This window comes from Struthio camelus, chromosome 8, assembly GCF_040807025.1.
Source record: "Struthio camelus isolate bStrCam1 chromosome 8, bStrCam1.hap1, whole genome shotgun sequence".
Classification (NCBI taxonomy): Eukaryota; Metazoa; Chordata; class Aves; order Struthioniformes; family Struthionidae; genus Struthio; species Struthio camelus.
In genome coordinates, this window is record NC_090949.1 from 15,235,611 (window position 1) to 15,261,827 (window position 26,217).

A 26,217-nucleotide genomic window follows, 5' to 3' on the forward strand; every position below is an offset into this window, starting at 1 on the left:
ATCAGGATTACAATTTAAAAAAAAAAGCTGGAGAGAAAAAAAAGCCTAAATTTTTAAAAGCGTCATAAAAATTCCTCTTTTTTCTGTGCCATTTCTCCAGCTATACTTTTGACTATTGGAAGAATAGTATCCTTAATGGATTGACCTTATGACTGCAATAAAGATAATAAAAGCACTGTTAAGGAAGATAAGATTGTTTCAAGTTCTTCCATTTTATAAGAACAAGATTATTCAGTGGTTGTTGAAAGCTGGTATTTGCAAGGGATTTGTGGAAAGTGAAACTTATCTATGTGAATGTTCTTACTCCTTGCAGGGGTTTCCCAGGTAGCAAGATTGCAATCGAGTTTCCCATAGGTTCTCTAAGTATCAATTTACATTGGAACCTCCTGAAAAATAAGTGCTTTGGTTTGTTCCCCTGCCCTCAACCCCAAAAGTGTGTAAGGGCTTGTGGAATGGTTCTGCTGACCCTACGCTGGCTGTTTGCAGCTCCCTCTCCTACCCTGGCAAATTTTTGTTTCCCACTTCCTTCAGCTACAGAAGTCTAGCTGCACAGAGCATCAGCCAGTGGCTCAGGCACCAGGCCATCTTGGCCTTTGGCAGCCACTGTTTTACATAATTTGCATCTTTGGCGTCCAGGCCCAGAATGCCAGAATAATGACACTGCAGAACAGCATAAGGCAGCTTCTGTTTCATTTGGTCACATCCAACCAATCTTTGCACTGTCAAGCTCAATTCAATGCCTTGATAGTTAGAAAAAAAGTACTTTTTCCACTGTACAGTCTTCAGACTAATGAACAGTCAGGTTTGACCTATCTAAACTGAAAATTACAGAGGGTATCTGATATGCAGAACAGAAGATAGGATGCTAAGAGTTTTTCAGGCAGTGAGAAAGGTCATTTTAGGACCATCTATCTTATCTTGGGAGGGCATCTTATCTTGGGAGGGCATCCAGACAGCACTAATTCAAATAATAATGAATTTAACTACCTACTAATGAGACTATGGACATTAAAACCTCTTTAGTCTTATGTCATCACTGTTATGGGCTGTGTTTAAATAACCCTATTCTAGGTAGTTTCCAACTCCCACGGGTTTGACTTATTTTTTGAAACAGGAGTAATAGTTGAAGCAAAGCAGGACATACAGTTTTTTCTTACAATCATTCCACCATAGAGAGAGGTCTCAGAATATTAAATGATATTAGATTTTGCAATGTCATGGAAGAAAGCAGCAAATATGGTCCTGGATTGAACTGCTATTAGAGACAGGAAAATATTAAGGCCCTTTAGGCAAGTCAAGGCTAAGACTTCTAAAGTACTAATTACAACTCTGAACATCATATTCAAAAAGATGAATTCAAACTACATGTCAGACAGAAATTCTAAACATTGGAAAGCCCTGCCAAAGTATATTGTTCTGTGAACATTTTGCTCACTTCCATCCTCATAGCATACTCCTGCAAGTGCACTCCATAGATCTGAATCTACTTGCATGATTGTGGAAATACCTGAACCCTGCTTTGGCATATTTGTGGAAGAGCTTACAGTCTATAAAATGTTAGCAGTTTATTAAGAATTTAATTGCACATTTTTAGTTTAATTGCACATTTACCTTCTCAGTGCCACTTAAAGCCTCTAACTGCGTAAATCTGATGTGAATAAAACCATTGATGTCTACTGGATTACAGACATGCATAATGACTATTTGCAGAACTAAATGCCACAGAGCAGGTCCTACATTTTCCCGTGGTTTCTTGCAGATTGTGAATTACAGCTGAATAACATTGCACTTCATATTTGTATTCTGCCTTTCTTGTTTGCCGTTAATCAGCCTGTCAAGAGCTGATGGAAGCAGCATTAGTATTGTTTAGGCACCAACTATGGACAAAACTTACAATAAAGAGCATGTCTTACCCTATTTTATAAAGTAACATATGTATTTACTGTGCTGCACAAAAGATGGCTTGTAATCACGAATTAAAAATTGTAAACTACTCATATGATGTAGACCATGTAAGTGCCTAAAAAAATTATCAGCTTAACAACACCTCTGTAAGGCAGGGATATCATGCCTATTTAACAGTTGAGGAGTGAAGATCCAGAGAGACAAAGTTACAGTTCCTAAAAGAATTTAGGATTGCCCAGATAAGCATAGCACAACCTAAGTATAATCTGTCTAATAACTAAGCTCATTTTTAAAAGTGATGTAGGCTCATAGGCTTGTATGTGTCACTGGACCTAACACACTTAGATCACATTAAGTAACCTTGCAATTCTGAGTGGAAAAGATCTGAATATTTTAGAAAATATGTATTTAAATGCATTATTAATCATCATACAAGTATTTCAGGTGGCAAGCAAGGAAACCATAATCCCAAGATAGTGCCTTAAGTAGTGAACCAAAATATGAAGTAGTTCTCCAACAAAAAACAATATTGAGAAGCAGTTTTGATAAGCAACTCATTTACATTCTGCAAAAATCTTACTGAGCTTTAGTAAACTGGAAGAAAATAAATTAAGAGAACATTTTCCACCATTTGATGAAAGAATGGGCTAAAATAAGCAATTGAAGAATATGCATGCTGCTGTCTTATAACTGGATAGGTACAATAATTACAGTGGAAGTAATATTTGAAAGCACACAATGTAACCACAAGCAAAGTTAAGCTAATCAACAAAAATTAATTTGTTTGTTTATATATCCCATGCTTCACTGGATGCTTTCAGTGCTGTTAAAGAATTTTAATTGACCCTTCTTCATAGATTTCTAATCATAAAGCCCTTTATAGTTTTCTAATTGTAAAGTAAATTAAATTACTTTAATAATTTTTTAAATAATTTTTTAAACACACGCCAGTGTTATCTTGGGCCCTACCTCACATGCCATCAGTCAGAACTATCAACCACTGAATAACTGTACTTTAACTTGCACTGTCTTTAATATTTCAGGAAAACCTCATCTCTGCAATACATTAAAACTTGTTTTAACATTGTTTCCCTTTAATTATTTAGGGTCCACCTGGCTTGCCTGGTTTGAAAGGAGATCCAGGTTCCAAAGGAGAGAAGGTATGTGAGAATATCTCCCTTTTTAATTGTTGTTTGTGCCTTTATAATTTTCACTCAGTCTAAAAGTCTGTATAAAATCACCAGTAAGAAACACTGGGGTTTTCATATCAGAAAGCAACGCAACTTATGGTACCTATCAATGAGCTCCCCAGAGGCTTAATATTAACTGTGAGGTTTTAAGCTATATCTGATATCCTAGAGGCATGCAGAAAGAAAAGGATTATTGTCTGTGTAGTAATCTATGGACCATGAAAGTGATTTTTCTTGCAATGAAAACCCCAAAGACATTGATGTAAAGAGAGCCTTTTGTTTTATAAAAACAAAATAAGTGAAAATAAAAAGTATTAAAGATTTTTACTTTTAAACAGCAAAACAGCTGTAATACTTTCTTTTGTAGTAATAATTGAAAGATCTGAGATGGGATTTTCTAATGGAGCCCCAAAATTTATTGATTGTTTGGGTAACAGAGAAGAACTGTAAAGAGAGAGGGATATGAAAATGATTATATCTTGTGAATTACAGTCTTTGTTTATATGCTTGGATCAGCTGTTTAACAGCTATGCTAAGCTGTTAAGCTATAGAAGCAAATGTGCAACTCTATAATATACTTACAGTATATCCGTTTGAAAGTTGGTATGAAATCTGTACCCACATGTATTGTTATTTCTCTATTGGTTTCAGTAAGAACTATGTTGCCCTTAAATCTCTTTCACTGAATAAACAGTCACGAGATTGCAAGCAATCTCTGTGTCCAAAAACTACCTAACAACAAATGAGTATCTTTACAGAATAATGTGCTTTCAGGTTAATTGGTGGACTAGCAATAGCAATGACTTTTGAAAGCCCTAATTTGTGTGTTTGCATAGCACATCTATTTTACATATATTGAGCTTTAAGTATATTTTCTTCTATCTTGTTTAGGGACATCCTGGTTTGATTGGGCTGATTGGACCTCCAGGAGAACAGGGTGAAAAGGGCGACAGGGGTCTTCCTGGCCCACAGGGATCTCCTGGAGCCAAGGGTGATGCAGTGAGTAAAACATACATCTGTTCATAATTCAAGTTCTTCGCAAGCGAAGAGTGTGTATTCCAGTCTTTCTTGTGAAAGATGTATAAAGTCACTAGAAACAATAACAGTCAGCCTCCTGCTAGAGGTCAAAACTTTCCTAGGCATTGTACAAACAGTGTCAAAGTTAAACAGCTTAAAACCAGATCACAGAGTGTTTCAGAAGATGAAGGAAAGCATAGTAAGAGACAAGGTAAAACTACTAACACCAATCGCTTCACGTGTGTTAACGGTACTAACCCAGGTAGCTTCTTTTCTCCTACTTATTAAGCGATGTTTTTAGACTCTGTGTAAAAAGTGAGGCTTCTGAATAGATCTGAAGGGGCACAGGGTCATGAGGTCATGACTATAAATGCTGGAAAGTGAGAACAACTACATGCAACTCAAACTGTCAGATAATATTTTAAATTTAAAGACTATTTACAGCCTTCCCCAATGAAGGACCTAAGTCAAAACTTATCAGAGTTGGACACTTAGTAGGACTACCTTTGCATTATACATTTTTTTATCCAGGCCTAGTCATGCAGTATGCAGAATACTTTAGTTCTGTGCTTATTCTTTCTTAGGGAATTTCCGGTCCTGCTGGTCCACTCGGACCCCCTGGTCCTCCTGGTTTACCTGTAAGTAATTTCATCCCATCATCCTGTTCAAAACACTCCAATCTTGTGTGCGGTATACACCAACTACATGTATGTGTTCTTGCCCTTAGGGTCCCCAAGGTCCCAAAGGTTCCAAAGGATCCAGTGTGAGTAATTGTCCTCCATATTTTTGTTATTTTACTTAACTTCTGTGGATGTTATTTTTTTAGCATTGTGTTATGTGCATTTTACATGGTCAACACAGCATTTCTTTCATTGCTTTATAGGGCCCTGCTGGTCAAAAGGGTGACAGTGGTTTACCTGGTCCACCTGGTCCTCCAGTAAGTAATAACTTTAACTTGACAAAACATGAACACTGCACTGACAGGATGATCCTGTCTTCACAGGGGTAGCAAAGAGCATTTGTGAACTTGCATATATGAAAAAAAGTTGTGATTGTTTGACATTTCATTTGTCAGGAAACATGGACCCACCAGACATAGAAATACATTGTCTGCTCTGAAAAAAATACATTAGAAATAAAAAGCAAAATAAAAATTTGCAATAATGTTTAATGTGTCACATTGAAGCAATGCAAATGGAATGATTTTGTTTTCTGACTGTGAATACCCTTCTGCTTCTACTATTTCTTTTTCATATCATAACAATCTAAAATGAAAACAGTCAAAATATGAATGAAGCGTTTCAATTTCTTGAAATGAATTATTGCTTTATAGACCCTAAGTGGAGTTTTAAAGTTTTATCATAGGAAACATCCATAGTTTTTATTTGTTATAGGGTACACCTCTGCTTCAGAGAACTGCCAGGGATAAAAAGGCAATCACAATTTGGTACTGCACACTTAGGTGAGGGCAGCATACTCTTCCCCAAACGGCAACGTAGTGGGAAGAGCTTAGAGCAGAGCATTAGTTCAGCCTCCTACAATTCGTTCTGCAACTAAATCAAAGCAAGTCCACATAAATTAGAAGAAAGTAAGTGAAATAAAGAAGTAAAGAGTTTGAAGAAAGCCTATTCAAAGTACCTCCGAGCCATGTTCTCTGTTCTTCCTCTGTGCATTTATGCAGCTGGAAAACAAACAGAAAAGGTAACAGATATGTTGTTTTCCACTCAGGGACCTCCAGGTGAGGTAATCCAACCACTGCCAATCCAGTCACCCAAAAAGACAAGAAGATCTCCTGATTACATGTTATCCGATGCTGGTGATAATATTCTGGATTATTCTGATGGCATGGAGGAGATCTTTGGTTCACTGAACTCACTGAAGCAAGACATTGAACATATGAAGTATCCAATGGGCACACAGAACAACCCAGCCCGAACTTGCAAAGATCTGCAACTCTGCCACCCAGACTTCCCAGACGGTACGTTAATGTTGCATGACAAAGGCAAACAAGCCTGAGGTCATGATCTGCTAAGATACTTTGGCAAAGTCAACAATTATTGGTAGATGTTTAATACAGTTGCTCAATAAATAGTCTCATTAAATCTAGTCTTACAGGTATAAAAACGTGCTATTTATAAAATGTGTATATAGAGCTTCTCTGTTGGTAAAAGCTAAATTCTTTAAATATGTAATGTGATATGGTTTTAGATTTAAAACTTTTAAAAGTGCTAAGAAAAAATCAGCGGTTGTTTAGAAACGTGAGCCTTGCCTTTCCAGAACTGTCCAAACAGGAAAAGGATGAAAGACTGATGCTATTTAGATCAAAGGAAGTATAATGACAAATGTCAACATGATGGGATAGCTTATAGCTACTTTAAATCTAAAGAAAAATGATATTTTAGTATTTGTATATTTTGGCTTAGTATAAAAAAATAGCATTGGTATTATATATAAGACTTCCTATTGAATATGACTAACAAAAAATTCACTATTATTTTACACTTAGAAACTATAATTTGGTCTAGCAAATGACCACTGTTTGGTAAATTTTAGCAAATAGACATGCAAGTTTGTCTGATCCTGTTTAATGCTCGTAAGTACTAGCTTAATAAAATGCAAAGCAGTATGAACTAGACACAGTATTCTGAAGAAATATCTTCATTTAATTATTCTTTATTTTTTTTTCTTTTTTCTAACTGAGTTTACTCCTCTGGAAAACTAAATGAAAGCCACCCTTCACAGAGTTCTCATGTTCCATATTTTCTTCAATTGCAGTGAATATTTTCCCTAGTTCAAAGCAATATTTTTCTGTTTTTAAATGGGAGGAAAAATAGATGTTGACAGTTTAGTAATACTTTACTGCTTTCACTCGAGACAGATAAAAACAGATGGTTGCCTTGAGGAGCAGTTAAATAGTGTATGTGCTATATGAAAAGTACCTATTTTACAATTCGGTACCTCTATAATAAGGAATGCTTCTTATAGAACATTTGACTTCTTCATTTACCAGTATTTGCTTATTTTTTGGAGCTTTCTTCATATCGCAGCGAACTTAATTTTGTTAAAATAAAAATAATTGCATTCATTAAAATACAAAATTCTCAAAGGGAAAGACTTATAGGTAGAAGGTCTGTTTTCAATAAATACAGCCTAGATCAATAGAATTTTATAATACCATAAACGCTTTGTCTAAGCCTTTTATTCAGAGGACAGAACTGGTGGAAGGTTTTATAATGCCTCTTCAAAACTCACACCATTTACTTGAAACTGAATTAGAACAGTAGTGTCAGAAAATCATTTGGTGTCCGACTGTGAAACTAGCAGGAGTTAAGGACCCGCATCACAGAAATCATCATTATAATTAGAATAGTGGATTCCAAAACTCATTGATTTTGATGGCCCTTAGATTGACGGCAGCTCTCTTTCATCCCGAGCCTTAATTCACCCTAGCATTTTAGAGCCTGAATTCTCAAACACATCAATCCCATCTCTGGTAGGACTGGTGAAACTATGGGAAGCATATGGAAGTTTAACTGTCTTTCCCACTGTGTCACCTAACTGAGAATTACCTAAGGTGTTTTTATCATCTAAAATAGCCTGGAGTTTCTCCAGTGTTGCAGCTTCACAACCCAATGGTAAAAAACAGCTGTGCTTGAGGTATATGTCTCTCAAGGGAAGCTTTAGGTGCTTGTGACAGCTATGTTCTCACCACACGCTGTGCCACAGTCTTTCCATGTAGGTAGGCATGAAAATGACTCCAGGTTTATCTCTCTGCTCTAGGCCATGGCTTGCTTCTGCCTCTGCTCAGTTTCTGAATGCCATCACCATAGTTAGAAATTATCCTTCTAGCTAAAATATTGAAATGGCTGAATAGTTGAGACCTGCAATGTATGCTTCACACATTTCCTTCCTCCTCTAAGCTGAGGTCTCTGCAGCATAATTCAATCCCTGTGATTCTACCCTGCAGTTCCTCCAAAGTCTTAGCAATATTCTGCAACATAGTCATGGTTTGAAATAAAATCAGACAAAAATAAATATCATGAATTAAAAATAAGAGTTTGATCCTGGTCTTATATTTTATCAACAACAACAACAAAAAACACAAGACAGAAAAAATGTTTTTTCCTCGTCATTAAAATAACTCTTTGCTTCAAACTCTGGAGGATCAATATGTAGCAGTAAAACCTGGATCTTCCAAATGCCATTTCCATCATCTAAGGCAAATCTTTTCTCATTTTTTTAGGGGAATATTGGATTGATCCTAACCAGGGCTGTTCTGGAGACTCCTTCAAAGTGTACTGCAATTTCACAGCCGGTGGGGAAACTTGCATCTATCCAGATAAGAAATCTGAAGGAGTAAGTACCAATCTGTGTATTCCATTGGCTGTTGCCTATACTGTTGCAATGTTGAACTAAACAGGATAGTTAAACTGTCACATTTTCATTTATCTGTCTTTCTTACAAGCTAATTATTACATTTAAATTTGCATAAATCTGAATGAAGCAGTAAAACGATACACACAGTCAACAAATAGCATTTTTACTCATTTGCTTAGATCAGGTTTTTATGCACCTGCTTACTAACCTTTCAGTGCATTTCAGGATGCAACACAGCTGTGCAGTCAGGCTTTAGACTGCAAAATCAGGTGACTGACATTGAAAAGATAAACTCTTAAAATGTTTTTCTTATCAGTTCACTTGCACCTATTCAGTTGTACCTATGCATAGTACAGGTAAAACACTACATATTAGCAGTGTCCTCACTCATTGCTATAAATTACCTTTAAGGGGCACATGGTGAAGAGGAAGGCTTTCTAAAAGCTTGTCTAAGCAAGAGAGATCTATCAGCGTCAACATCAGTGAAAACTCTAATTTAGACACTCTTCACAGGAACCATTTATACCAGCGATTTGCCTGAACGTTAAGAGATGACAACAGCATCTCCCTTAAATAGAATTATCTCTCTTTATACACTATCATCTCGTATTATATTTAAAGTCACTAATCTGAAGGCATTCTATCCAAGAAAAACATCCTATTTTAGAGCTTTAGAGAGGCTGAAATCTCAGAAAGAATGACTGTTTGCCATCTGATGTGAAGTTTGTCCCAGGTAGTTTAAAACTTTCATCGCTGTTATATGCTTTAAATATTTACAGACTCTGGTGTTTTACCACACAGGTTAGAATTTCATCATGGCCAAAGGAGAATCCAGGATCTTGGTTTAGTGAATTTAAGAGAGGCAAACTGGTAAGCACAACATGCAGTAATTCACAAATCAAATTCATGTTATCAGTGATCAACAGATCCCAAGGAATTTTAATCAGATGATAAAAAAAAAAAAAGACTCTTCAGCCCCAGCCCTTTTGTCCTAAATATGAGAGCAGCCACATGGCCTTTTGCCCACTGGACAGCAGGAGCTGCTCTGTATTGTGCCATTATACTGCAAATGCACAACGATGCCTATGGTCATCTGCACAACTGATGGCTAGGATCTGGCTTCTGGTGGAGTATGCAACACCGCTGAACCTTAGTAAAGCAACTGGAGTACAGATCCCCTGCCCCATTGTGGGTAACGAGATACAGTGAGTATGCAAAACTGAGACTGCAGGCTGGCATAACATTATAATTAACCAAAACCAAGTTCTCAAAGATGTTGCTGTTTTACACTATATGGTAGGGTTAATTCTCTGTCTCTCCCATTAGAATGAAGCTAAAAGATATAGTTCTTCATCTTAAATATATTGCTACAACATGAAAATCTGTTTACTGAGTCATAGCTTTACTGAACTTAAAAATCCAATAAAATGGTATGTGTTGGTTGATTTTATGTTAAGGCCTGTTATGTGGTTCTTTTGTCACCAATAATTTGTAGTTTTGCATTTTAGAAAAGGAAATAGCTAAATGTTCATATGACTTTTTATATTTTCCAGCTTTCTTATTTGGATGTTGAAGGCAATTCCATTAATATGGTCCAAATGACATTCCTGAAACTACTGAGTGCCTCTGCCAGACAAAATTTCACTTACAATTGTCATCAGTCAGTAGCTTGGCATGATGCATCATCTGACAGCTATGACAAAGCACTGAGATTCTTAGGATCAAATGATGAAGAGATGTCCTATGACAACAATCCTTACATTAAAGCTCTTCACGATGGCTGTGCAGTAAGTAGAGATTCAGAATATTCTTTACTAAACTAACCTCTCAATTAAAAGTACAAATCAAACTAATTCATTCTTTTCCCAGCTTTCTTCTGAGAAAAGCTTTTTAAAGACTTCATTTTTAATACGCTGCCTTTTAGTAGATTTTAACTACAGTAGATAGTCCCTCACTTAATTTTCATATATGTACCTAAAATATTTACCATAAGCCAAGTAACAGAAATGGAACTAACCTGGCATTGATACAGGCTGTGAGCACCAATGTGCTGAAACTACACTTTTTCCTAGTATGCACAGAGTATAAGAGAAGAACAGAAGCAAACAAACATCATCAGAAGAGGCAGCCCATCAGCAGAATATATTTATACTCAAAATCAAGGCATACACAGACAGATTACTTAGTGAATTCAGTAAAAACATGTATTAACTGAGGCACATGTATATACCAAATGTGGTGAATTGACTGCATAGTTTTATATGTGACACTGTATTTCCTTTTCTCAGTTTTAGTAACCAAAGCTAGCTGAAGTCCATGGATTGTACCTTTCATACTTCTCTCTCAACCCTGCTAACGTCACTGTGCAAACATGTAACAGCTCTCTGACCGCCTCTCTAATAGGATCTTTGCAGGCATAGCAAATCTTATCTCTCTTCAGAAGCAGAATGGTCTGCACTGAACACTGAAACAAAAATATCAAAGGAACAAGTGACAGCTAAAGCCCCATTAGGTGTTCTGGTATTTTCTGGTTCTTGAGCATTTTGAAGCCAGTTCCTGAGAAATCAGTGACGGAGAATTAGAGACCTGAAGCCAGCTCTGAGACAGAGAGACAGCTAGGCTAGATGCAGAGACTTCTCACCTCAGTAATGGGATTCTAATACATGCCTGCTTCATGTCAGTCCTTCTGTATGTCCTGTATCTTTATTTAGCTTTCATTACCCACAGTAGGTGAGTATAGACCTCCAAAGAGATGGTAGAAGTGATTTCGGGTGTAGTACCATCACTAAGCTGAGAACGCTCAGATCGACAACTTCCATGCTCATCTAAACTCCAAGACCCTAGCATAGCTGAGAGGGATCTCAGCAAGACATAGCACACCATCTGAACCAAATGCATTCCTAATAATTAACATGACTTGGCTGGGTGACATCCAAAAGAGATGGACACCCTCTATTAGGAAGAAAGGGTGTGGCTAATATTTTATAATCTTCAAACTCGGTTTTTAAGTGCAACAGTTAGCAGTCCTTTCAGACTATTTCCTTTTATTTCCAAGCAGCTGCTGTTATATCTTGTGAGAAGGTTACAGTTTTTCTTCTTATAAGCAGATCTTGCTTCTATCTCTCAGAATTAATTAGTGATTTCTTCACAAAGAAGTCTGCTATGACGGTATTATAATTTTTCATTAAACAACACATATCTAAACTCAGAATTCCCTAGGGAACATTAAATGTCTTAGATAATTCTGTGGGCTTACTTTAGCAAATCAAAAAGCTATGGGCTGAGCTCCTTCTAAAATCCAAAATGTCCAGTAAAATAAAATAAAATCCTAATAAAATATAAATGTCAATATGTGACACCTACTTTCATGCTTTACAGCTTGTAATGTCTGGCACATGAAGGGCAATCATTTATAAATTCTACATTCAGAGGTATCCTATGAAGATATGTAGCACATGCTTACTGCTCTGATATAATTGTGATTTGTTTTTCTTCTTTTTTAACAGTCAAGAAAGGGCTATGCAAAGACGGTGATTGAAATCAACACACCTAAAATAGACCAAGTGCCTATTGTTGATGTGATGATCAATGACTTTGGTGATCAGAACCAGAAGTTTGGATTTGAGGTCGGTCCTGTCTGTTTCCTTGGTTAAGCTTAGGACAAAGATCAGATCAACAAAAACATTGCACACTGGTGCTACCAACCCACTTCATGCCACATGCAAGTTTTGAATAAGGATGGCATAGAAAATATGTCTTGCTGTGTATGTATGTCTTATCTAGAAAGTAATTGTTGCCCTTGTAGGGCCAGAATCACATGACTTAAACGTATTTGGCAAAGATGCTGTGGCAGAGACAGACAACATAGAGCTTACTTTATGAACATCCCCCCCTTTGAATTCCTTTGGTGCTGTAAAAAAAATGAACGATATGGTGCTCCTTCCATTACAACAAAAAGGTGTTAAGAAAGTGTGTTTAATAAACTGTAATTATTCTATGTACAGTACTATACTGTTATTTCTCTGTCCATTTCCAAAACTTGCATGTGTCTCTGAATTGCATCTGGCTCTTATTTTATAATTACAAAACTACATTGTCAATACTGTGTATGTATTCTGAAAAATAAAGCTGTAATTGCCAGTGAATCCAATTACACTTTCTGATTAATAATAAAATCCCTTTGTATATATTGATGTTGAAGAGCTGTGTTATTTGAAGCCACCAACAAAATTTCAGGTGGCAAAACTGGAAGATATTGAGCAGCACACGCAAAACAATCCTTTTCTGCTGATATTACTCAGTGATGATGAATTGCAAGAATGAAAGCACCCCCAGAGGTGCGGTGTTCCATGGTGCTATACCTCAGACTTCTTATTTTCTTCTCAGATTCCAGGATTACGTAAGATACCTGTATATACCTAAAATAAGTAAGTTTATATTTTTGGGGTGGTGAAAATATGCAAAAAAAAAACCAAACACAACTTCTGTGTAAGAGATCTGTTAAAATCTATGTGAATTAAGTGGTTAGCCACTGGTTAGCCATAGCTTTCCTTTTTTTTTTTTGTATCTCATCTGAATTTGTTTCCATTGTGCTTCTTTCATCTGCATAAATATTAAAACTGGATTCTAAACAATTATTTATGGATTTTTGCAGTGTTTAAATTTTATGTGGGCAATGATGGATACTTGCTTCCTGAACGGGATACTAAAGTTCCACAGAATGGTCCTATACAATATTTGCCCATCCCATTAATATGAATTTTTTTTCTTGTTATTTCAACTGAAGGCCAGGGATGCAATATGTCTAGGTCATGTGATTCTACCTAGTTGCTAAGCAACATATGAGGGGACTGCTTCTTACAGAGCTATTTTTGACCCAAAGTGTTAAAATTTGCTATTCAAATCTCACAAAAAGGATGGTTTGGCCTTCCCTCTGAACATTTCATTCAGGTAGCTGGAAGTAGAGATTACATTTTAACTTTACAACAGAAATCCTTTTGTAATTATTTTTCATAATATATGTAAGATTTGAAAATAAATGTTTGTTTCTATGTCTTATAAATTGTTAAATTAAATAGAACTAGCTTCTGCTGGCTCATTTCCAACTGGTATTTTCTCATGCACGATTATACATGTAAAAGTGAGATTTCAAAAGTCAACTTCTTGCTGTTCATAATTTCTTTTATTTTTGAACCAAAGTTTGTAACTGTCACCTCAAAGAGGAAAAATACAAATTTTATTAATAAAATCAAGTCTTGTCTACCTGGATTGGTCATTCTGTTTTTCTGAAGTCCAAAACTCTCACCCACTGTCAGTAGTGTAACATCATTCTGCTTCCAGACCATCCTAACACAAAAAAAACCCCACTCTTACTACATGTTCTGGGAAACACTGGGCAACAGCACTGGGATGAGAAATGTTAATAGCAAAGGTGATGATCCTGTCATTGACAGTATGCAGCAGGGGCTGACCTATATAATTTCTTTTTTAGTTTATAAAGATTTGTAACTGCACATAGTGCAATGAAACACAAGGTAAGAACTTGAACTGGTTTATGCGGCCATCTTACAAACTACAATGTTGGAGTGCTTCATAATCTATGATGTGCTTATCCTCACAGGATCCCATAAGGTAGGCAAGCAACCTTATTTATTCATGGGAAACTGAAGACAAGAACTAAGAGCAAGACCTAGAAAGTATTGAACGCAAAATCTGCAGAACCTTTGGGTGCTTTAGGCCAATCTGAGGTAAAAAAATAAAGGTAGTTATGATTCAGCTGAGTCAGGATTAGGTTGCAGCACTCTGGCATTTCTAAGATTGCAATGGTGAATGTAAGAAAAAAAAGCAATGCAGATCCTTTCTGAAATTGGTCCTAGGTGTCTTGTCAAGGTTCATGTTGAGAGCATCCCAAAGGAAGAATGGAACCTGAGTCTTCCACACCTGTCAGGCAGGTACCTTAGTATTTATTCTTTTCATAAAAGCAACTCACGACTGCTAATTATTCTAACTCCTTTTTATCCATTCACTATTTTCAATGTGCTGTTCTTGTTTTTTCAAAATTTCTGATTAAAGTGGAAAAATTGCTGTTATATATTTTTAGACTCTAACCACAAATTATGCTACTTATTTTGCCCCTACAGAAGTCTCTCATATTTGCATTGCTTAACGAGAAAAAAGCACTCTTCACAACAGAAAGAAATTTCATATCAAAACAGACATTTAATACATTTTAAAACATTTTAATAGACATTAGTCTATTAAATGAACTTCAGTCTTTATAATTAATAAAGGCTGCTAGACATAAAAACATAAAACCTAGGATTCATCATACACTATTAAAAAAAAAAAAACTTCTAGGACTGTGTAAGCTAAATTCCTTACTTAACCAAGTCTATAATAAAACATGGATAAATGTATGTTCCACTACAAATTAAAACTCTGTGTAATCACAAGGAGATTGAAATTGCTGTGTGACTTCTCAATTTTACATCTGTAAGCTGGTAAAACTGAACTTGGATGTTCTTTGATCCTGAGATTTCATACTACCTCGAAGCACAATGGGCAGTTTTTCTTTAAAGCTTGTTTCGATCCTCTCTCTAAACAGAGAGAAGCTGTAGTGGAGATGGTATGAGGTTTCTTTAGTGCAAACAGGTATGTTGCTGTACTGATTGCATGGAAATGAGGTAAGAACACACTCAGCAACCTCAAGCCCAGAGAGAATGCTACAGATTGAGGCAGTGTAGTGTCAAGGTTAACGTGGTCACATGACAGAGACTTATATGACAAGCCACAACTATGGCGGTATAAACTGCCTTGTGTATTGATACATGGCTTGCTCTCCTCTCGCTCTCACTCTCCTTTTCTCTTTCTAATCCTGGGGACTGGGGAATATCAACTCCTTTGACTTGTTTAGGACTAGCTGCTTTGCCCATTTCCCAGCACAGGACCAGGCTACCTATTGTCGCAGGTTACCTGCTCACCATATTGCAGGATCCACCAGCCACCCGCCTTATTTTAAAATTGAGGGGTATCCAGAAATGAGTGTTTTCCAGACCCATCCACTTCTAAGTAACACCACTTTCTAAGCTGACAGCGCTTCCTATCTTTTTCCGTATCATATTGTAAATGTTGTAGATGGCATTAATATAAAATTAGGGCCCTGAAAAGTGCTCTTTACCATAACATTGTAACTTCTTTGAAATATGAAATGCAGATGTAAAAAAGAAAGAGATGGTCAAATCTGGAAGATGTCATTAATAAAAGTGAATTTCATCCCACCTTATTAACACTCAGGAAGCCACATAACTAATCAAAGACATTTCTGGCATGAAATATCCTCTGTAATATCATCTTCAGTCAATTCTATTCACAATGGAAGCAAAATACTAAAAGCTCTGGAAAAGTTTAAATTTCCTTGCCATGGTGTTTCCTTTCAACATATGTTAAAGACAAAATTTCAGGCTCTTTTAAATACACAACGGAACTACATCCTCATCATTGGCACATCTCTTGGAAAACTTCATAAAATGTAAACAAGGGGTTTTTTTGTTTTAAGTGGGCATTCATTATTGCTAACATAACAGCCACCTTGCGATATCAAAAACTAAAATCTCCTTCAAAAATAAGCACATTTATTTGCTTAAGTTTATTTGCCTTGGTAATAGCTTTATTAATTATATAATGGTGTTCCATGTGCACATGACTGGTACAAGATGTCATAAAAACAACTAGTTTTCTATTACAAGCACACTCATTTTTCTGTGAATTAGCATCTTCTGTTGTACCCAAGGCACCAAAAGTAACTTGAAAATGATAAAGACAGGATATTGAATGTCATGTCCAGTGTATTTATATAGCAAGGTGTCTTATGTTCCTTTTCTATGTATATAGATTATTAAAGAGGCTCATTGTTGATTCAGTAAAAAGCACTGCCAAAATTACTGCAAAGGCACAGACTGTTCTGAAGCTTTTTCTTCATTTTGTTTTCAGTAAGGACATTGAAGATTACTGAATATGGCTGCAAACACAGAAATGCAGTTGGGCTCCTCTAGCTGAAACAGGGCTAGCTTTGTTCTCATCCATGCGAATGCAGGCTCTGTTCTCATGACAGAGAATGGAGCCGAAGCCCATGATGCTACTGTAGATATGGCCATATTTTATCCTGGTTCTCTCAAGACCTTTGCAAGAGGTTGACTTGGTCTCAGCTTCTCAAGGATGGAGACGTGATCTCCAAAAAAACACAGCTAACTTCAGTAAGACAGGTGAGAGTTTTTAAGAATTCAACACCAGAACTGGGATCTAAGCATCTTCTCTGTTTCCTGATACAGTCTAAGAAAATTAGCATCAAAAAGACATTGTAGATAAATCGTGCTGGAGCATAACAAAACCTAACTAGCACAGTGATTAAAATGTACATGGAAATTAAAATTCAGTTCATCATGAATGCCATTCATGATGCCATTACATCATACACTGCTAAATCATAACATATATAAATAGAAAATGTCCCAGCACTCAAGGGCCAGTCAGTGGGTTACCATAAAATCCACAAATAAGAAGTAAATGTATCTGGTTTTTTTCTTCCCTCTTTTGATAGCTCCATGTCATCCTTCATTTATTCATGCCCAGTTGCTTTTCTGTTCAATCCATAATGTGCTGTCCAGGAAAAACATTTATGCTGTTACCAGATTTCCTTTCATCATCCTCTGGTGATTTGCATTTCAGTGGAAAATGCTGACCATTTGTGTGCCTTTCAATGTCTAGTACATATTTCATGAGCTATTACAATCTAAAATATTTACTAACCAGAGATAGTTTTCAGCTTTCTGATTATCAGCCATTATATTGCCACGTAACTAACATTATTGCTTTTCTCATACTCAGCTGGTATTTTCAGAGCAACACAAGAAGCAAGAATAATCACTCAACCTCCTTCATGATTTTAAACAAAAAACATCTGTCACAAACAGTGCCAATAAGCCCTCAACAGATAATAAGAAAATGGGAAATTAATCACTTCCCAAACTATACTGTAAACAGAATAGTTGATGGAGCATCTATCATCATTTATCCCTCTACATACATTAAAGAAGACTGGATATACGTGCTTGTCAGAATTCTTCTTTAACAGCTTGTGAAGCAAACTGTTTTCTGATTCTGTGTTCTGACCTCCATGTTACGCCTTAAATGGAGGTAAGTAAAATTCTTAGCAAGAAGAAAGACAAATTCACTCTTCTCTAGCTGAAAAAGCTCTTTAATCTGTATCTTTTGCTATGCTTTCACTGTAGTAAGGAAGAAATGGGTAATTAAAAGAATTTTTCTGTGTCTGCAGGGCTTGGACAACAAGGCTGCCAAGAGCCCCCAAGATCATCTTAAGAGCCAAGAATGAACACAGAAGCCTCTTGGTCAGTCCTCACCTCCCTCTGAAATACATCACAGACAGAGATCTTGAAAATGAACACAATACACAACGTGCTACAATAATGATAGGCCATAGCGTTGTGTGGCCCCCAGAGGCTCAGCCTGCAAGATCTAGTAGTTCCCAGGTATAAGTAAAATATGTAAACACAGCTACAGCAGAGCCATACAACTGAGTTTTTAAATGGAAAATTATGAGGTAAATGTTGAGATTTTCAACAGAACTCAGGTTCAGAGACAACATTCCAATACAATTATTATTTCTGAAACTGAGATAGAAATTTGTTCTTTGTTAGCGTACTTAGGAGTCTTGCATAGAAAGGCTGTTCTAAAGCCCAGTGAAGTCAACTGGAGTATTATCACTGACTCCAATGACTTTTGGATCAGCCACTAAAAGTATCACCTAGAGTCTTTTGAGGATGAGCATTAATATAGGTGAAGTATTTTATGTAAATGAGAAGTGGAAAGATTTAGAATGAAGAAGTTACTTTTATTGACACAAAAGCTTCTTTTTTGTCAAATACTAACAATAAAATGAGGCAAGGTTTTATAGTCTATCCGTACAGTCTCTTGAGCCTATGCCTTTTTTTGCATTAGAATGTCATCTCAATGGCAGTTCAGGTAAGAGAGTAGCTCTGCTTTGTGGTCCCGTTGCCCAAGTTGGCTCAGAAGATAACACAGTAAGATGTGAAGGCGCAGTTTCTGAAGAATGCATAAATTTATAATCTTTATAACATGCAGTATTCCGTAACTTTCTAATTTTGATGTATCGTGATCACTTATCCCTTTGTTATCCCTCAGAAGGATTCTAGAAATACCCACTTTGCTCCAGGCATGCAGACTTGCTCAATGCACAGATATTAAGATCAAAGCAACTGTTATGGTCACAGATGGTCAAAAATGGAATTTTAGTTTGTGAAAAATTTCTACTACATTCCCATTGCTGAACAGGGCAAATCATGTTTCACCCTCTGTAGGTTTTTTGTTTGTTTCTTTCTTTTTAAATTGTGATGTTTCCATTTGAAAATTGCAGCCTTTTTTTCCAGTTTTGCTCTGGAAGGAGAAAGTCTACCAGTAGCCACACTGAGTTTGTTTCTCCATGCCTTGGGGGACAGGAGACGAACAGAACACTGACAGTTGAATAAGGGCATCCGTATGAAAAGCATAATGAAACAAATTAAAAATAGTTCTCAGTGTGCAACAGAAAAGAGAAGAGTGTACGGAAAAAAGAAGTAAGAAACTAGTGGGGAAATATGTGGGGAAAAGGTGATGGGAGCAGGACTTGGCTCCCTCCTCTCCCCAGACCAGGACAGCAGGGTGAGAAATCTTCATGGCCCTCTCTGGAAGCATCGTATGTGTTTTTTGGTATAAAGCAGAGCTCAAGGTTTGGTCCTGCAGTCATTATGAAGAGGGAGCCACTAGCCTCCTACGTAGCTGGTAGCACAACACACTTCTACTAACAGCACCTAAAAAGAGTAGCAGACACTGCAGGCCTCTGTAAGAAACATGGTGCCACCAATACCTGCAGCACTGGCTGAAGCCCCTGGGCTCTGTCCCTAGCTCTCTCTTCCTTCCTTTTCCAAGCACGTGCTGTCTTAAACAGATGTTCCTCAAGGTGCTTCCTCTACAGGAGCTATAGAAGACAGCAGCAACATGGAGCAGCCACATTTTATAGTGGCACTGAGAAGTAGAGAACACCATTGCAAAGGAGGATAAGAGGCATAACTTTTAAGGTCAGGTATTTGAAGGAGGGAGAAAGAAGAATGGAGAGGCTGGGAAATCTATGCAGAGCCCCACTAACAAGCTCAGAAAACATGAAGCCCATTGGCCATCCACACATCCAGATTAGGAACTGTAGATTGAAATAAGGCAGTGACACAGGCTGCCTAAGTTTGCGGCTTTTTCCTACCAGAGAGGCATATGAGTCAGGTAGAGCTATAATCCTCAGAACTGTCGCTGCAATAGGTGTCAGATGAAAACAGTAGGAAGTTCAGTTCACATTCATGGCACTGTGATATTTGCATATTAAAGTTGGTCTATTTCATTTTATAAAAGAAGTTAACCACAAAACAAAGCCGTAATCTCTTGAGAAACAACATTTGGTGTTGCATCTTTTCATGATGATTTTGCTGGAGAAAGCAAAAACGAAAAACAAAAACCAAAAAAGCAAAAAAAGGAAGTACTAATGAGCTGATGATACCTTAAAAAATTTCCTATTTAAATGATCTTGACTATTTTGAGGCATTAAGCAGTTCTGTATGCACAAATTCATTTCTCATGTTTTGTATAATCTTTTTGATGACGGTATGCACAAGTGTACCATGTAGAAACAGCAGCTAGCTAGTGTGATTACTCATAAAATTTAATGAATAGGTCAGAATTACCTACTATAGAAGTAAGATAAGAGCAAAGTCACAAATTTGAAAGCCACACTAAGGGGTGAAACAGACGCAAGCGCAGTTAGTTAATGCCCTCCTAATATGTGCAATAAATACTTCATACAGATACACAGCAAATTTGGATGCACAGTACACAAGTGAAACTCAGCTGTGATGGTGTAGGAAATGATATGTTTAACTCTGATGAGACACATAACTCGGAGGAAGCAAGACCACCAATGTATTTTAGGGTGCTCTCGCTCTTCTGATGCTGGAGTGTTTTCCCTGCGTTAAGTGGAGATAGCTTTCACCTGCTAGTGTTCAGCCCTTTTCTATTTAAATACAGTGGAGAAAGCCTGAGCTTGAAGCATGTTTCCAGAGCTCTGTAAATAAGTGTAGGCTAACTCCCACATGTGCAGGGCAGTGCTGTAACATGGCAAAAAGCAGAAGGGAGCCTGTGAAGATCATGCACATGACCAGAGAAGATTGAAAAGCAAGAGAAAGATAGCCAAAAACAGCTGAGGCGGTATGTACACAGCAGCCTCCTGCTTGGGTCACAGGCAGACACACGTGGAGGGGTTTTTTGAGCAAAACCTCCCCTTCCACAGGGAGGGTGTTTGATCTGAAAGGGCTCGTTTTGGGTCAAGCAACGGTTTTCTTCGGCCTCCGCCTTGTGGGGGGGCTGCCGCCGTGAGGGGCCGGCGGCACGCCACAGCCGGCCTGGCCGCGCCCCGCCCGGCCCGGCCGCCATTCCCCGCCGGCAGCGGGTGGCTCCGCCCGGGGCTGCGCACAGCTCTTCAGTGAGCTCCCCGTGAAACGGGCAGAGCAGGACGGCCGGGCCGGGCCGAGCCACGCCGTCCTGCCCTGCCCGGACCTGTCCTGTGCGCAGCCACGGGCAGAGGGGGCTGCCTGGCGCCTGGCCCGGCCGTTGGTGGCGGGTGCGGCGGTGGTGTCCGGCCTTCACAGGGCAGCGGCAAGCTCACCTCAAGCGCGACTGTTTTCAAAGGTTGTTAAGTAACTCTTGAGCATGCGTGTGTGCATAAAAGAGACATGCCCACTCTTGCCAAAAATTTCCTGCTGTTTCCTCATATTGCTTTTTCTCAGTTCTCTTTCCCCTGAAACCTGGCCATTAAGCAAGTAGCAGTCTCAGGGTGAGATTTTTATGCCTGTTTAGGTGAGACAGGTAATTCAAGTGTAGTTATGACCTCTGCAGAGGCCTAAGAAGGTGAAAGATCAAAATACAAACCTTGCCTTTGCCTCCTTCACACACATGAAGGCAGTGCAGGACTCCCTGTCCTGGGCATACAAAGGTCAGTGACACTTCCCACTTGTATGGGTTTTCTCTCCGGTTATGCCATGGAAATGCTGCCCATCGGTTAGCACTGATGGGTGGATTATTCTCTGAAGTGCCGGACATGTGAAACCGCAGGCAAGAAACCTTTTTAAAGGATAACATGACGAAAGGGGTCGTTTGTTTTCTTTAGGTAGGTGTTTCCATCATAGAGGAGGCTGCACACTGCAAATCCCCAATAGCTGTGTGACTTCTGACAGAAGGTACGCAAATACTAACAGTATTTAAGCATCTGTTTATGAACTAACTCAAGATTTGCGCCATTTGTTTTGAAACACTGTTGAAAGAGTTAAGTTACACTGAAAATTCTTCTATGGAGCCATAAATCATATTAAGTGGCTTTGTGGTGGAGGTGGTAGCTCTTCTTTCATGTATCTCTTCCTCTGAACATCTTTGATGAAAACTGAGCCACATTTAGGGCTTTGTGGTAGAAGCTGGGAGCTTCCTTCAGTAAACTGATTCCTAAATTAATTAGTTACAACTCATCACCCATCCTAATGTTCCCCTAATCCTTCCCCTGTTCCCTTGATCTGTCAGGTTAAATTTATCTTTCTGACTGTATACCCATTAAACATTGTAAAAGAGAAGCACAAGCTTCACTACTGAAAAAGGAGAAGTATATAGAGCAGTAACTGTCCACAGGTCTGCTTCTGCACTTGCTAAAATCAAATAATGTTTCACCACAACTTTTAAGAAAAAAAAAAAGCTGAAAATCGTGTTGCCCACAGTCCATCCCCTTTAAGGGCCATGACAAAGATTCTTCTAACCACGCCACAGTTTTACAACACTTCTGTGTAACGTATACAACCAATTGAGAGCCTTGCACTAGTCCTACGCATAGAGGAGCGGCAAACGGATGGTTGTGCTCTGCCCTGCACTGCTGGCCAGGACTCTGTTTGCCTCCAGGTCCCGTTAGCTCAGTGTATACCTGGCCAGAGCGTTTGCAGTTTGCAATTGCAATAATACCTGTCTAGCATTTAGGTGAACTTAATAGCTAAGAAGAAGGTAAAGATAGCTACCAGATTGCAGTAAAAAAGGTCTAAAACTGAAGACTGATCTCCTAATTTTTTTAGTTGATTCTGCGGATAGAACCCCATGGATATTTATTCAAGTATGCAATGAATATGTACTTTTAGAACAAGCTACCGTTCTTCCTTTTATTCTGTTTATTGCAACAGTAAGCTAGGTTGCATGAGAACCTGAGATCAAAACTAGTCAAAGACAAAGCTGATATGTGTACTGGATTTTCCAAGTTAAGAAATCTCACCTAAATCTCAGCTCAATCTGCTAGGATTCCAAAATGTATTTCAAAATCACTGCAACTGTTCCACAACACATTCAGAAGTGTTCACCTAAAGCCTAATGCAAGTACGGGTATGGGGAAGGGTCACAGGCGCAGCTCCAGCTTTGGTGCTGCATGTGGAGTGGGTACTTCCCCCTGCCCGTGACCCTGTGCTCTGAGTGCAGTCAGATCCAGGGAGTTTCAGAGCTGTCCTGGGAATATGTCAAATGCAGCGTGGAGCAAGGCCAAGGACAAGATGGGGTGAGTCAGTCTGTGAGCATGGGACTTGATTTGCTGCCTTATCTGCTGCTGCAGGTTTTGTGAGTGTGGTCAGGCAGCTGTTAGACTTTTTTTTTGAGGGTCCACTTTGTTTTGAAGCCATGAAGTTGGGTTTTGCACTTCATGGATTCCTGTGAATATTAGGAATCCTAGACTCCTGAAACAATCAGATCAGTTAATTAAAAAATTGTTGCTGTGCTGCCTTCATAAGTCAGAGTATTGCAGTATTGCACTTGTGCTCCATGACTTCAAATAGGCTTTTAGCAGCTGTTTTCTTGAAGTCCTTTCCATTAAAATACTAACCCTTCTCGCACATCCATTGCCTGATTCAGAGGTTAAGACTTCTCCCATTAGCATTACCTTTAGAAATATGTTTGGTAAGTCCCTTGGATAGTCTAATGATATGGTCCAGTTGCTGTGAAGCGCACAGGCACTTTACAAATCCTACTGAAAAATCGATACCAATCCTTCAGTGCTTTCAAAGGATGTGGGATCAGGGCCATAATAATAGTGATTGTATCTAGCAAATGATTGTTCAGTGATCATTCTGCAGTGGCCTGGATGTCCCAATTCCCCTCAATAACTTGCAGAATTGAAACTTGCTGGGTAATGTATAATCATCCCTAGCAGAAGGGCCAGCAGCTGGGCTTATTAGCTAGTAAGTACCTACTTATTTACTCCATTGCTTCCTCATTACTGGTCTAAGATTGATAAGAAAGTCTCCTAAAGAAAGTAAATTCCCAGATAGGAGGTCAGCATTTCAGACATGTTCAGTACACAAAGGAATACTATGAGCAACGAGAATCAGTTAGCAGCTCCTCGTTTTGCTTGTTTTATTTAGGGATTCGAAAGGGGACTGAGGAGAATGAGTTTTCGAAGACTGGGGTCCTAGGGGAAAAGTCATTCCAAATCATAAACAGTAAAGCAGCATTGGGTAGTTACGATCTCTGATATTTATTCTCTGGGTAAAGCAGCCTGCTTGCTTGGAATCAATAGCAGGAACAGGGATATTTAGCAAACTTTGAAGTTGTGTGGCAGTTACTTTCTGAATCAGATTCTGAATATAATATGTTATATGGACCATTTTTAAATGCATTCACAGTAATATGGGATGAATAAATACAATTCAAATATTAAAATATACTTGAAATCTCTTTTTTAAAAAAACTCACACTTCCTTTTCCTGTAACACAAAGCAGTACTGATTGTGTAAATGAGATTTCCTGCTTTCAAATCTACATCAGAGAGAAATGATCTGAATGTATAACCAGCTGTCTTCTTTAAGAAACGTGTGCACACCCTTTGAATTACACATCCCTGTCTAGCTGTTACTGATTTTCTTTTGCATCAGGTTATCAAGAAGTTGCAGTATATAAGTAGTTAACCACACACTGAAACATAGCAGTTTATTAGTTCTGATTAAAGGCAACAAGAATTCTTATGCATATTTCCTCATTTGTGGCCAAAACTTTGCTACTAGACTTATGTAAATAAGGTCAATAAAAATCAAAACATGACTATACAGAATTGTTGAATGTATTTTTCAAAAATTGTTGCTACAAAAAATTGTTTTTCATGAATTGTTGTCTGTCAGAGAATCAAACTTGTAAAGGTTTCCAGAATGTCTGCTTTTCTGATTAGGATTATGAATGACTTTACAGCCAAAACAAAATACCAGTTGTACTAGTTTTTCTAAGGAAATTTGAACTATGCCATCTTACTCTTCTTATTTTTTGCATAGAGCTTAGAAATGGGAGTGGGAGACACCTGGAAAATAATCCAAAGAAAGGTAACTGTAGAGATGGCTAAAAATGAAGATGGGCAAGTCCAAAATCTCATGGCCTCTGAAGAGGCTCCTGGGACTCAATTTTGGGGCTTTTTGTGCAGAGATTTCCCTCAGCCTTAGCAGATCCAGTTTGGCATGCAGGAACCTTTCTCCTCTTCTGTATCTGTCCAGGCATTTAGTCTGTCCTCCTATTTGGTAGCAAAGGGGACATACTGAGGATCTGGGCAAAGGGTGCTAGTGGGGAAGAGTTTCTTGACATAACTTCTTAACAATGTGCAAGTATTGTAATGACAATTTATGTCATTACATTGCAGGCCTATGCTGAAGAGTGGACAGAGAGCAGCCCGCATCTCTGCGTTTCATCAGAGGTTTTCTTCCTCATCCTAGGGCTGGAGCTGACACACTGCCAGCTCCAGGCATGCAGAAACAGCACGTGCTAGAGCAGTGAAAGCCTTGTGGGAGTAATAATCATGAGCTCTTTTTGCACTGCCTCTGAAGTTTGTCCATGTTGTGCAGCACAGTGACAACTGTGAAGTGAAGTCCTCAGTGGCCCAGAGCTTGTCATGCTCATTTGCTAGTCACAGTCTGAGCACAGTGTTCACACGTTAGCACATTCTGTATCTGTGGTCTTTGTTCTGTCAGAGCGTTAGATGCAGCTGCGTTCTGCTAGGATTAAGACTCCATATATATCTTTCTCTCTCTGTGATGGAAGCTAACATAATGTTACATTTTCCAAGTAAATCTTTTTTTTAAAGCTTTGGTTGCATCATATTCATCACCTGTAGATGCAGAATCTAATCCCCATCTAATCTTTGACAGTAATAACAAGAGTAGTTAAGTCTTTCTCAGAGTTGGAATTTTTAATTTGTGTATTGTGCACACCTGTGCAGGTTTTCCCTGTAATGCTTGTTGTACATTGGAATTGTTATAACTGGTAGAAAGTTCCCCATCTTAAAAAAAACACTTGTGTGTCTTAGCTACTGATGCTCTGTTTCCTCTGGAATTTTAATGTCTGCTAATGTTGAGCTTTCCTTCAGTCTCAGTGGATGTTATCCTGCCATAGAAAGTATAGCTTAAATGCAGCGTGATGTTACACAATATCCAGAAAAAACTTCATCTCCCTGAAACAAATTGAAACTAGTTAGAATTGCTTCAGCATTTCATCACAGGAAGTGTTCCTAATCTTGCTATATTTCTCCTTGTTCTCCTCTGGATTTTTTTTTTAATTAGTCTAC

General features: G+C 38.2%; 1 protein-coding gene across 4 annotated transcripts in view; it reads left to right on the top strand.

Moving 5' to 3' along the window:
- COL11A1 (collagen type XI alpha 1 chain) overlaps positions 1-13,756 on the top strand; it is a 172,597-nt gene extending 158,841 nt beyond the window's left edge. For all 4 annotated transcript variants that reach the window (XM_068952233.1, XM_068952231.1, XM_068952234.1 and 1 more), the window contains 10 exons: positions 3,012-3,065; positions 3,987-4,094; positions 4,697-4,750; positions 4,840-4,875; positions 4,996-5,049; positions 5,841-6,090; positions 8,356-8,468; positions 9,291-9,359; positions 10,043-10,276; positions 11,996-13,756. In XM_068952233.1, the coding sequence (XP_068808334.1) occupies positions 3,012-3,065; positions 3,987-4,094; positions 4,697-4,750; positions 4,840-4,875; positions 4,996-5,049; positions 5,841-6,090; positions 8,356-8,468; positions 9,291-9,359; positions 10,043-10,276; positions 11,996-12,142 (1,119 nt within the window). In that variant the 3' untranslated portion in view covers positions 12,143-13,756. The remainder of the gene's footprint in view (positions 1-3,011; positions 3,066-3,986; positions 4,095-4,696; positions 4,751-4,839; positions 4,876-4,995; positions 5,050-5,840; positions 6,091-8,355; positions 8,469-9,290; positions 9,360-10,042; positions 10,277-11,995) is intronic.
- The last annotated feature ends 12,461 nt before the right edge of the window (positions 13,757-26,217 follow it).